General features: G+C 46.0%; 1 protein-coding gene and 1 long non-coding RNA gene across 3 annotated transcripts; both read left to right on the top strand.

Moving 5' to 3' along the window:
- Nucleotides 1-148: 148 nt before the first annotated feature.
- Nucleotides 149-7,906, top strand: zbtb2b (zinc finger and BTB domain containing 2b). Of its 2 annotated transcripts, none has more exons than XM_035420185.1 (3): nucleotides 149-397; nucleotides 4,964-5,144; nucleotides 5,855-7,906. In XM_035420185.1, the coding sequence occupies exons 2-3, from the start codon at nucleotides 4,972-4,974 to the stop codon at nucleotides 7,215-7,217; spliced, it is 1,536 nt and encodes a 511-aa protein (XP_035276076.1). In that variant the 5' UTR covers nucleotides 149-397; nucleotides 4,964-4,971; the 3' UTR covers nucleotides 7,218-7,906. The 2 variants fall into 2 exon arrangements, with proteins under 2 accessions (XP_035276076.1, XP_035276075.1); XM_035420184.1 differs by lacking the exon at nucleotides 149-397 and adding an exon at nucleotides 959-2,117 and having other exon boundaries at nucleotides 5,855-7,905.
- A 4-nt stretch (nucleotides 7,907-7,910) lies between these two features.
- LOC118228774 lies at nucleotides 7,911-12,462 on the top strand. The gene is made up of 2 exons (XR_004765533.1): nucleotides 7,911-9,909; nucleotides 10,084-12,462. It is a non-coding gene; the product is annotated as an uncharacterized LOC118228774 (long non-coding RNA).
- Nucleotides 12,463-13,439: the final 977 nt, after the last annotated feature.

Raw genomic sequence — 13,439 nt, 5'->3', positions numbered from 1 at the left:
AACCAGGAAGTGCAACCCTGCAGGGGAGGGGCAGGGGATGTAATGTCAAACAAATATGTCCTGAGAGAAAACTTGCTTGAGGTCTTTTTTTTTTTGCTTGTTTGAAGTGCATCAAACCCCAATACAGTGGTACTATGCTGAACCAGGTTTCAGGTCACCACCTATGATTTGCATGCACATTTTATCTTATTGTTTGCTAAAATAAAAACAGCCCCGTGATTTTTTTAATTTAATCTATTTGTTGGAAGGGGCCTAGGGTATGCCAGCAAATGGGTTTTCAAGCTCAAAGGCTCAATGGCTGCGAAACCAAACAGTGAAATTGTGAGCCAGACGCCGCCTCTTTTGACAAAGTGGCTCGTTCAAAGTCACCATTAACGGCCCTTGGCCTACAGGTCAGGTAAGCATACCCTTCAGCCAGACACACTCCACTTCCAGAAAAGACCACTGTAGACTGCTACATGAGGGCTTTTTAGGGAATTTCCTGCCCGTTTAATCCAGAGGTGCTGGATCACCTGTAACCTGACACTGCCATCTAACTCGTAGCCTACAGTGGATTATTTTATGTTTTTTTGTTTGTTTATCTTTCTGTTTTCTCGCAGAAACTGTTATTTCAATTTCTCGTTCACAATGCCATTACACAATATTTACTATTTTGACTTTTGACAAATAGCACGGTCATTTGATGACATTCCACGTTATTCACTGACTCGACTCACCGGATCTGTAACGGCTGTTTGCAGAAAGCATTTGACAACGTAACACGAAAAAGTGCGTAAGGAAATTAAGACAATTAAGTAGGCTATACTTCGTTCTATCCGCACACGTTTCACAGGGGTCCAATTCATGTTGTAGGCTACTTAAAGCAATGCTAATTATATGCAGATATCACGCTACTTTGACATCATTATATTATATCGAAGTAGCCTATATGTGCATATGCATACCATAAGATACATTTTCCGTGTTACTGTTGTTCTATATCCGTCATATTTAAATGTAATACGGCATCATATGAATTTCCATGTATTTCAGGTAATGCGCCCGCTTAAACCAATTGCAAGCAGTCTTTTTCTAAAATTCTAAATGTATATAATGTCATGTATTTGTTTATATTGTTGCAGTTATTTATTTATTTTGCGAGGCAATTCTGAAGAATTCGCATTTAGTCCAGGACAGATATATAGCCCGCTAGTTCTTCAGGCGCTTAATAGTCGGCGAGGGTGCGCAGACATGTCGCGAGCTAGCAGCGTTAGCTATGTGTAAATTTCGTAACCAACTAATCTAAAGTAAGAACACGGGCAAAAACGCTTCAAATACTACAAAGTAAAACTGTATTAAGTCTCCGCTAGCTAGCTAATTCATTGGAATGTTCGCATTGGTTCACCGGTCTGATAACAATCAAATTAATTCATTTTAAAATTCAAAATATTTCCTAAATAAAACATTTAAATGATAATATAATGGGCGACTACTGTGAAACTACTTAAAATGTAATTGAGGTACGTCACAGTAGACCCCTTTAATAATTCTATTGATTACTATTATGTATTTCAGTGGCTATTGGTATTTCGCTGTCCAGATAGTCACAGTAGTTTGTTTACAACTTGCGTGCTTGCTATATAACTAGCGAGTAACAACCAATGCAAATGCAACGGCGAGCTAGCAAACGTTAGCTACAAAGACCCCTAATACGTTATCGGTTTGTGGGGGGTTGGTGGGCAAATGACCTACGGCTGCTTTCTTTCTAAATCGGTTTATATTTTTACAAACCAAAAGATTAAATAAATTAACATACAGTGCTCGCCCACTGTGATAGTAACCCTTTTGCTTACTGTAAACACAGGCTAGATAACAATTCTGCTTCACGGTGACACACTGCGCTCCAGTATGCGCGGGGAGGAATTAGCCAAATGTCCCCAACGCTGGGCTTTACAACTGCTGTTTTTTAAGTGCTTTTAGACAGTCATGTGATTGTAACGTAACCCGACCGGAAAACACCGACGACCATCGCCGCCAATGCTGCGTTTTAGAGGAACAGAGCAGCTGCGAGCCCAACGGACAAGTCCCCGGTAACAAACAACACAACAAACTCCACAAAATCGCGAGGAGCACGAAAGGTAGGCTTAGACGCACCACGTTCTCCGTTGAACGGGTTTGCGCACCGATAATTATTTTAATTCGCCTTCAATATTTAGATCACTTTTGAAGTTTAAAAATACGTTCGGTGACCACCCCCTTCCCCCTGTGTGTCCGTTTCACGAGGCTCCGTTTATTTTAGCTTCACATTGCTTTCAGACATCGGAAGAACAGATGCGAAGATTTGACCCTCTGCTGTTTGGTCGGCGGATCGTGCAAGTTCTGATGTAAAAACAATTAGAAAGTAAATCGCGATATATCTGCCGCATGTGTGTGTGTATGTGGCGCGGTTGGGGGCAAAGCGTGTACACAAGCGAAGGCATATATGTATCGCCTTTTGGAGGGGTTATTTTTTGTTTGTGAGGAAAGCGCACTGCGGAAGTGGTTTTACTCTGCGGGAGATCTGTCCGGTCCACGTGTCTGCGTTAGGGGCGGTGCTTTCTTACACACATATTTCAACACACACGGTTTTATTTTATTAACTACAGTTGCTAAGTTAACTACCCTCTTGTTTATTTAATAGGCGCAGTTGTGTTGGATAAATTTATGTTATTTTGTGAAATGTTTTAGTTATCAACCATTCTGGATTATGCCTGGGTTTGTGAATGGCTGAATTGTGAAAGGGGCAGTTATGTGTATATATATTTATATATAGGCCTATTTAAATATAGATTTCTAACCCGAATCTGAAGTACTTTCAGTGTTTATGTTGAAATTAAATCCATTCATTCTGAATATGTAACCAGAGAAGTAGGAATAGTAGTCATTTTCACCATAAATGATTGTTACACTGGCTTTTGGCCTAATTTTGGCAGTCTGTCATTGTTTTGATATTTTTTAATCTCTTACTTTGATTTTCATTTATAAGAATCAAACTGCTGGTTTAAATGCCTCTAATTTAAAGAGGTAAACTCGAGAGCTCATTCACTTTAAGCATTGCAATTTAGAAAAACACACACCAAAGCATTTGTACTTCAGATTGTTTAGATGTTGCTGTCACCGTTGGAATAGCTGGTTGCCACTTGGGTCTAGTCTCTGAGATTTGAATTGACTCAAAAGTTAGTGTAAGTGACAGCACTGTTTGACTGGAGTGAATTAGCAACACACACACTTGGCAATCTCAAACTGCTAGCATTGTTTGCATAAAACGCCCCTGGGGGGTGTCAGTAATTGCACGTGACGAGGGAGACGCAGCGTTTACCCCCCACCCCCCTCGTCCCCATTGGTCGAGCTCCGCGCTGCCTCAAGAATGTATACGTAACACGCGTCATGTGATTCCCGGAGCCGCTGGCCCTGCCGTGACCTTTAGAGCAGAATTAAGGGTCAGCGGCGTCCGACGCTCAGCTAGCTTCTCTGAGGGCTACGCTAACGACTAGGAGCCGTAAGGACATGCCGAGGGGTCGGGCGGGGATGGGGGGGGGGGGTGCGGGGCATGACAGGACTACACCTAAAACCCAGGTCCTGTCTTAAGCTGGCGAGCAGGGGTGCAACGCAGCGCAACGCAGCGCAACGTCCCGTTTTATTTATCCCCAAGCGAAACAATGGTAGCTGGGGCCCACAGACAGCCGGAAACAACAAACTTATGATACATAAACCAGAGGCTCACAATGCGCTCTGTACAATGGCGCTGCCCCCCCAGCAAGCGTGCAGGTTTCAGCTTTATTCGCCCCATAGCTTGAACACGGCCTTTCAGCACTGCTGCTAGGCAGGTTGGCTACTCTCCTGGTGTCACAGTTTTCAGAAAGTGCACGGGATTAAGAAATGCACCACTCCAAGACTTTGTGTTTGATTTTTTTTTTTTTTTGTCCTTTCTGTGTTCAGTCAAGTCTTCTGAATCTTGCAGAGAAGCCATACTGCCTGGATGCAAAAGCTGGTTAAATATGTCCTTTTTCCCCCCTGTTTCGGTAAAGAATGTCTCAAATACTTTGGGAATAGAGAGAGCATCGCTGGAAATTTGCTACAGCTTAACGACTTTTTTTTTTTGTTTTAGTTTTTTTTACTTATAAGCCAAAAACAACTCGATTAATGAAGGCCCATCAGTCCCCTGGGAGGAATGACTCACGCATGAAGTGTATAAAGGCACAAAAGAACCGGTGCAGGCGTTTAACCCACATTACAGGCTTTATTTACAGTCTTTCTATGTCTTATGACATTAGGTGGTGAAATTAATTCCAAATCCTGGTCAGTACAAAACAGTCACCTCCACTATCTCTCTGGTAAATAGGCTACTTATCCGTTATTAGTTAAGGCAGTAAGTGAAGCTATCATCACTGACTAGAGTCCTTCAGAATTGTCTTTGTAACTGTATCTAGCGTTGATATTATTATTAAATTATTATTAGTAGTAGTAGTAGTACTAGCAGTAGCAGCAGCAGCAGCAGTAGTAAAAATTCAGCTCCCTTGAGTCTTAGGGTATTTGTAGAGTATAATTTGGGAGTGGGAGTTAAAGTAAGTACAGAGAGAGTATGCATGTGATATAGGCTGTTTTTATTTCCACATGTACCCTCCTAACAGGCCTGTTTCCTTGCCCGCAGTACTGGGGGATGTGTGCATCCCTTTGGTGTTAACAGGGGTCCGTTTGGTGGAGAAAGCCTACGCACGTACCGCACGTGCTCTGTAGCGGTGCCAACATGGAGGCTCTTATGTTTCTTCTCCATTCGCGGCGGTTCAACCCCTCCTCCCCACCGCGACGCCCCCCCCCCCCCCCCATCCCCATCCCCCCCCCACCCCCCACCCAAAGTCTGTTTTTCGGTTGCGTTCTGAGCCCCGGCCCTGGCAGGAAGCTGAGTCTCTCTCTCGTCTCGTCTCTGGCTTTTTTTTGTGTGTAGGCGGAAGAATGGAGCTGTCCAACCATGGCCTTATCCTCCTGCAGCAGCTCAACGCTCAGAGGGAGTTCGGGTTCCTGTGCGATTGCACGGTGGCCATCGGGGACGTCTTCTTCAAGGCGCACAAGGCCGTCCTCGCCGCCTTCTCCAACTACTTCAGAATGCTCTTCATACACCAGGACAGGTAGCGCAGGCATCCTCCTCCTCCTCACCCCCCCCCCCCCCCCCCCCTTAAAATACGCCACCCGAAAATCTGACAAGTGAGGTACAGCAAGTCAAGTGGCTCTGTTTAGCTCGTATATACTGAATTGCTTCAGTATATATACAGCAGTGTAAATGGATACTACGTAAAACAAACAAAAAATAATAATAATTTAAATAAAGTTGTGTAAGTCACTCTCGATAACAGTGTCTGCTAAATACCTGGAATGTAATGCAACGTCTTGGTAAATTGGTATCTGGTACCTTCTGGGCGCTGTGTTAGTCCGCTGGCTTTCAAACTGTCGGCAAATCCGCAGGGAGCTTCGGGCCTTTGCGATTGGCTGCTTGAAATGGCAGTCAGTCAGAGGAGGAAATAAACCGCCACAAAACATGGGTAATGGCGAACTTTGAAAATTCAGTCTGGCTGCGATACGTGTAAACTACTACTAGCTGTAAAGTTAGAGTTGTGGATGAGGCCTACGTAATGCAGTCTGGCTGTGGGTTCATAACCTCTTGGTCTGATCAGTGACATTTACTTATTTTCTGTTTCTTTATGGATAAGTGATACATTAGAGTGGGAGAAAATCACTGTACATGATTGGCTGCAGACTCCCTCTTTCCTCTGTGTGTGTGTGTGTGTGTGTGTGAGCGAGCGAGAGCGGTTTTTAAGGTGCGTCTCCGTTCCCTTTCCAGCGACTGCGTGCGACTGAAACCGGGGGACATCCAGCCGGACATCTTCAGCTACCTCCTGAACCTGATGTACACGGGCAAGCTGGCCCCCCAGCTCATCGACCCGCTGCGCCTGGAGCAGGGCGTCAAGTTCCTGCACGCCTACCCCCTGCTGCAGGAGGCCAGCCTGGCCACCCAGGCCTCCTTCTCGCACCCGGAGCAGAGCCTCCCGCTGTCCACCTCCCTGTACGGCATCCAGATCGCCGACCAGCAGGGGGCGACCTCCACCACCGCCACCGCCACCACCACCACGGCGGCCATTAGCCGGCTGTCGGGCCGCCGGCAGCCGTCCCCGTCCTTCGACCTGTCGGACGGCAAGTTCGGGGTCGGCTCCAGCGCCACCGGCGAGCCCAAACCGGCGCAGTCGCTCTTCGAGGCCGAGCCCTCCACCAGCGGCTTCCCGCTGGCCGGGGAGGAGCCCGGCCCCGGCCCCGGCCCGGACGCGCCCGGGGACGACCCGCCGGCCGCCACCACCATCCTGCACGTCAAGCCCAGCATCATGAAGCGGAACTCGTCCTTCCGCAAGCACTACACCTGCCACATGTGCGGCAGCCGCTTCGGCCAGCGCGGCGCGCTCCGCGAGCACCTGCTCCACCACGCCCAGGCCCTGCTGCCCGAGGCCGGCCTGGGCGTCACGCCCATGGAGACGGGCCCCGCCCCCGAGACCTCGGTAACCGCGGCGACCGTGACGACCATGACGACGGAGGAGCAGCCCCCCTCGCACGTGGTCATGGCCGACCCGGCCAGCGACGGCGAGCAGCAGGCCGCCACCGACTCGCCGCGGGCGGACGGGCCGCAGTCCCAGGCGGAGACGCCGCCGCCGTCCGACATCGCCGACATCGACAACCTGGAGACGGCCGACCTGGAGCGCGAGGTGAAGCGGCGCAAGTACGAGTGCTCCACCTGCGGCCGCAAGTTCATCCAGAAGAGCCACTGGCGCGAGCACATGTACATCCACACGGGCAAGCCCTTCAAGTGCAGCGCCTGCGGCAAGAGCTTCTGCCGCGCCAACCAGGCCGCCCGCCACGTCTGCCTCAACCAGAGCGCCGAGTCCTACACCATGGTGGACAAGCAGAGCATGGAGCTGTGCTCCAGCGAGGACAGCTCGCAGATGGAGGCGCTGTTCCTGGCCTCCGGCCGGCCGTACAAGTGCAACGTGTGCGAGATGACCTTCTCCAGCCCCAACGAGGTCATCAAGCACCTGTGCTTCGCCCAGGCCGCCGCCCTGCAGGGCGACGAGCTGCCCAAGGACGAGGGGTCCAGGGACTCCTCCAGCGCCGGGCCCCTGCTCACGTCCATTAAGACTGAGGAGATCCTAGTCGAATAGCAGCCGCCAACTCGTGTACTTTTTAGTTTTTTTTTGTTTTTGTTTTTTTTGTACTTTTTAAATTATGGTCAGTAGATATTCTAAGGATTTAGTGAAAATTTTTCGTATTGAAAAGGAAAAAAAACAAAAAAAAAACAAAACTTTTTTTTTTTTCCTGGTTTTTCTGTCTTCACAGTTTAATTTGCCCTCAGGAACTGGAATAGGGATTTTAGCGCAAGGCTCACGTGAATTGAACTCTTCCTCCTCGTCGGACAAAAAAACGTCCCTCGTCAAACGTTTTTGACCGGTCGGATATCAGTGTGTGTGTGTGTGTGTGTGTGTGTGAACCATACATGTTACTGCATATCTCGTGACCTCCCAACTTTTTTGGCTGACTGGTGAGTGACCTGGGTGACCAGTTACCGGTGCGATGCTGAGTGTTGTGAAGGCAGAGTGTGTTTGACTCCTCATAGCGTATTCCATAGCTGAGTGTGTAAATGAGTACATGGAGTAAGTCATCGCCCTGCATTATGTGGAACTGCTCTGGCTGTCGGTCCGTAGGCTGACGTGTGGCCTGTGTGGCCTATATGTGGACTTGTTTACTTTCAGTATCAGGGTTTACACACACACACACACACGAGCGCACACACACATGCGCAAACACACGCGCGCACACACACACGTACGCACACACACAGACAGAAACACACATGCACGCACTCACACAAACAAACTCATGCACACGTGCGCACACACACACATACACGTAAACATGCACACACATACACACACACACACACGCATGAATGCACACACAGACAGACACACACATACGTTCTCCCACCTTTTGTTAAATATAGCACATGTAGAAGTTTTCATTCACTTGCGTCTAAGAAGCCAGGTTGTTACTTCTGTCGTCGGTGCAGTTTACTGTCCAGTGGAGACCGAGCGTACTTACTGTCAGTGTGTCCGGTCGTACGAGTCTTAATACGTTTTATCCATACCGTGAGTTCGGTGCAGATTTCAGGGAAAGAAAATGAAGTTCACTTGAAAATCCTACGCGTCAGTTCAGCGTTTGCGGGGAACTTGAGACCCCCAAGCTGAGTTATTGTACGCTTCTCCGGCACTGTGAAATTCCCGTGGTTCGGATGCGCACGACCTGCTTAAACAAGGACTTTTGGAGAATACGACGAAACGCGCCCTCCAAAACGAAGCCAATGGAAGCCTCTCACTCAACATCCCTCGCCCTCCAGTTCGATGTCTTTTATCGGATGACGGATGAACCGTGACAAAAACCAACAGCAAATAGCTCAAAATGTTCTGATTGCACTGCATCAATACGGGGGGGGGGTCTCATCCCACCATTTTCTAAATCCAGAAGATTACTTCCTTACGGTTTCAGTAAATGCTAGATTATTTTTGTTTATTTTTTTAAATTTTTTGTTTAACTCGGTGGCATTGCGAGGTTTTGCAGGCGTAATAAGACGCCGTGCTGTCAAGCGGTCGGTTGGTTTTACTTCCTTCTGCAGCCCAACGGCGAGTTGTGGCGCCGCCCGCCCTGTGCGGGGGGGGGGGGGGGGGGGGGGGCAGAACAGGAAGCGAAGCCAGGGCCGTGAACGAAGGGCGTCCGGTCTTGTTGCGCTCGTTACCGCGGTTACCGTCATGCCCACACTCGCTTGGGGCTTGGGCCGAAAATGAGCTCCCGACGTTCGCGCTGGCTGGGAGGCGAGCTGAGGTTCGGATTTAAATCCGGCCCCGCAGTCTAAATTCTCCCCGCCGCTCTTTTTATTACGAACCCCCACACCTTCCCTTGCCCCCATCTTAAGTTGTCACCAAATACTTGTATTGTTTCCGTAAATAAAAATGAAAAAAAAAAAAGAAGAAAGCCCATTCACTTTGCCCTTGTCCGAACAGGCTTTGCCTGGCCAAACTAACGGAGACCTGCCTAACCAGAGCAACCCGATTTGAATCGCCATGGTGACAAGAGTTTGCGTCCCCTTCCAGTTAGCCTATCGCGTTCATCTTAGTCCGCCTGTGCTCGGTGGTGGCCGAATGTCTGCCAAGCTCAGTTCGTATTGAGTGCTGTATAAATTCTGTGACTGCCTGCATCACTTCAGGTCGTAAGAGAGGGGGTATCGTACATTTGAAAAACCGCTGATATGAGCATCATTTGGCAATACGTAGCAGAACTGTGGCTTGTGCCTTATACTGTGTTATGATATGAAATGGCTGTGGCTGAGGGGATAGTGCCGGGTCAACAATGTAGCTTGCAGTAAAGGAAACATAAAACGGGAATTGGAAAGTGCCTAAATTTGGGTTTTTCAGTGTTCGGTGGTCAAAAATGTCAACTTATGGGGAAAACTCAGCCCCATGACTGAACTTTATCTGAGCTTGAATTACTCTGTGCATAGCAAGTTCATTTCTGGCTGATGGATCTTTTTATTGTAAAGGGATCATTCTCTTCCTGGGGAATTTTGATGGTATTTCTGTTTTTATTATATGTATTTGATTGGCCCAAGACAGTGTTTATGTTCAGTGAAGTACATTTTGGATACTTGCAGAAGTTTCTGGCAACCCAGTCACAGTGTCTGGTGTAGGGGCATTGGTGATCTTAAGCAAGAAAATACACTTCAGGTGACTCCAAAATAAGCATGTATTGCAATTTTCTGTTTCCCAGACGCTGTACATCTGAACAGAATAGATTAGATCAGTTGTCTCCAACCCTGGTCCTGGAGAGCTACAGGGTCTGCTGGTTTTTGTTTTCACCTTAAAATCAGCACCCAGTTGAGACCCAAGACACCCGGTGGAGTTGAGTTAACTGTGTAATCAACTGCTCCAATTGATTCATGAAGTGCAGAGTCACTATGAAAACCAGCAGACCCTGTAGCTCTCCAGGACCAGGTTTGGAGACCACTGGATTACATTAATTTTCATGGCGTTTACCGTATTCACAACAATAAGCATTTTTTAAAAATCTGTTTTTATATTCTGTCGGTCACTTCCTTCCTTCTCGCCTCTCCAAACGGTGCGCGTTTTTCGCCAGCGACCCGCATAGCGATGTTGACATTGGAAGCCACGCCGCGGCTTTTCTTGAGCGTCGCACTCTCAGGTTACACGCACCGTAGCAAACGGGCACAACCGAAAAAATAAGATTAAATGTCGTTTCTGGAAGAATAATCATATAAAAGTGCACACGTGCCTCGTAATGTCATAGTACTGCAGCGCAAGACGGATTTGAAGTGTTGTCTTCCTGCTTTTGACCATGTGTCTGTGAATAGCCCCAGTGCCAGCTCATTGTAAATGCTAGTCTAAAAGGTATGTAGCCCAGGGACTACTGATTAAAACTAGCCTCCTTGGCTACCTGTGGCACATTTGCAGAGATGCTATTTATGTGCATTGTCCCTGTCAATATAAAATAATAAATTTAATGTCGGAAGCTTCTGTGAATGTCATTCATGGGCTTATCGCAAAATGCACCAAAATTGAAATGATACGCCAAACAAAAAAAAAAAAAAAAACCCAGAAAGTGAGTTATCCCTTTAACTTTAGGTTTAAACCGCCAGTCAGTTGGTCCAAAAAACACAGTCCTTTGACAAAATTAATTAAAACCCTGAAATCTGAAACAAAATAACTGCATTTGGTTGACTTGGTAGCAGAAATTTGAACTCTTTGGGGGAATAAGTGGTTTACATGCTTGTTGTGCTTACTCGACAAGTAAAAGTGACCTGTGCTACTCTGTTGTATTGCACCTCTTCCTGATTATCACCAGAGGGTCATGGGAAGTGTAGTCCTGGGGTTTCAGAGTGGTCACGCTCTGTCCATCTGCTGGTTACTTCATGGCAGCCATTCTGTGCGTATGCCTCAGTGCAGCACAGGGAAGTTTGCGAACATACAGGTTTTTTATAGTGCCACTTCCCAGAACGTTTATATACTGCTGTTGTTCATGCATGTAAGAATGCATTCTGGTATTTTCTGATGTTTTTTTAAAATATATAGATGTATATGGCAAAGGACACAAAGCTGTCAGTACTGTAACAAAATGTACTTCTGCCAATTCATTGATCATTTGCTTGAAGGTGTTCTTAAAGCCCTTATTTTTGTGTTTAATATACCCTTCTAATTTTATATACAATGCTATATTTACGAAAAAATATTTTATATTGCACAGGTTGTACATTGCTAAATTGCTTTTATGTAGAAAACATTTGAGTCTTCATTAGACTAGGTGTATGTATATTTGTTTTTTGTTTTTTTTAACTCAAGGCCTTTGTGTTGATGAACAAATATTAGTGTACTTTTTTATTGACCATAGTTTTTTGTAGCCTATTGATGTATTATGTACAGATTTCTGTCGGTGAAACAAGTTTTCACTGTTTCGGCGCTGTTGGTCTGGTCATGTGAGCAAGATAGTTACAGTCTTTATGTACATCGTTTAAAAAAAAAACAACAATTGAACAACTGCTGAAGGTTCTCATTGGTCAGGTGTACATGTACGGTTTAGGTATTTGTTGAACGTTTTTTTTTTTTATTTTTTTTTTTTATAAAAGTAGATGGTAAACAAATAAGAGGTCCTCCTGTTTGTAAAAATAATTGGGTAGACCTGACAGGTATAGCATGATGGTTTTGTGTAGAATACTATCGATGAATAACATGGACTTTGTCACTGTCTCAGTCACGGTGTCTGAGACGGGTTTTATTGAAGGAAGACTATTTCAGGCGTGGTGCTCATCGGAAATCGGTGCCTGAACGCATTCCCGAAATGTGATCGCTGAATCAGAGGGTCTAATGAGGACTGTCCGAACTCGGCATTACATTGAAGGACACCTATTTATTTAAGAAAATGTTAAGCTGTTTTTTTTTTTTTCAAAGCATCGCAAAATGACTACTACTGAAGTGTGCTTTCAAGAGTGTAGAATCAAAATTTCCGACACGTTTAAATCTGAATTTGAGCAGTCCACAGACCCGTGTCTTATTTACAGTATCGGCGGCGTAGGTAAAGAAGAAAGGCGTGAATTTGCTCTGCGGCTGTCTTAAATGTCGTTTTAACAACGTATTTTATGCAAGCAGTTTTGTCATTTCTGTTTTGAGGTCTTTTACACACAGGTTACCGAGGGCAACGGAATCGGCCCCCCTGCGCACAATCCCAAAGCAACCGTGAAAACGTCTACTGTGTTCTACTCTGTGTTCTCAGGAATGTATGCAGTCTCTTAATTGTCTCCTTCATTTTGATGGTGAAGAATGGAAGAATAAAAATTGTTTTGCAGAACTGCTGCGTTGCCTCTTTCTCTTTTCAGAAAGAAGGTGCCACATTTCTGCGACGCCAACTTGATACTTTGCGGACTCTCCGGTCCGGGTGATGATGGTCGTGTCTGTTCTTTTGAAGGTTCTGCGTAAAGATAATGAAGGTTCTGCGTAAAGATGAGAATGTGGACAAATAGGAGCGATCCGTGACCGTTGGGTGTAATGTTCACGAGAGCTTGAAGGAAAGGCAAAACGGGCCGATTGGCTCAGGCGATCCGTCGAGAAACGTCTCCAGTGCGTCCAGGTCGTTGACGGTTAGATTGTACGTGTTGTATGGAGTTAATTTTGTGTGTTGGAAACTCTGGTTGGAAATAGCGGAGGTATTTCGTTCGCATCCGGTTCAGATACTGCTATGCTGAAAAAAAGTGAAGCAGTTTTTATTATGAATAGAGCACAAATCAATCTAAATGAGTTTGATCTTTGGGGCCCTTGGTGTGTGTCTTTGACGTTCATATTTTATCTGCTTCGGTTTCCCCAGACAGGAACGCGAGTTAACAGTTGAGTTTCCTGTTTTCTCTCTCTCGCTCTAGGAAGTGGGTGAATTCAACAGGCATTTTCTTAATTGCGTCCTGGAGTAGCAGTTCGCACCATTGAACTTTCTTCATGTGGATAGTGAAATTGTTTCCAGTCACTGCCTATTCTAGAATGGATACACTTTAATCACAAACATGGTTTTACAAGGCTAGCTTTATTTGATTGAAATGTAGACAAGATTTTGTATTCATATTATTAACAGCTTGGAAAATATAAAAGAATTAAGTCCATGCTGCTGTTACACGCTTTTATGCTCATGGTTATTGTTGTTATTACAATATGATTTAAGGTACATAGGTATACAATTTGTACAAATGTTACCAGTTTCACATTTAGGTTGTGTTATAAAAAAGCCCGAGGAGGTCCAGGGGGGTGTCTAAACCAAACAGGAAGGAAGCTACGAAGGCA

This window comes from Anguilla anguilla, chromosome 6 (genome assembly GCF_013347855.1).
Source record: "Anguilla anguilla isolate fAngAng1 chromosome 6, fAngAng1.pri, whole genome shotgun sequence".
NCBI classification, from domain to species: domain Eukaryota; kingdom Metazoa; phylum Chordata; class Actinopteri; order Anguilliformes; family Anguillidae; genus Anguilla; species Anguilla anguilla.
This window is presented reverse-complemented; position numbering and strand designations above follow the sequence as displayed.

What these genes read in the sequence shown, in the direction of transcription:
- zbtb2b (XM_035420185.1), top strand. Translation starts at nt 4,972, where the DNA reads ATGGAGCTGTCCAACCATGGCCTTATCCTCCTGCAGCAGCTCAACGCT. An exon ending in CTCTTCATACACCAGGACAG is followed by an intron (nt 5,145 to 5,854) that starts GTAGCGCAGGCA and finishes TTCCCTTTCCAG; the next exon opens with CGACTGCGTGCGACTGAAAC.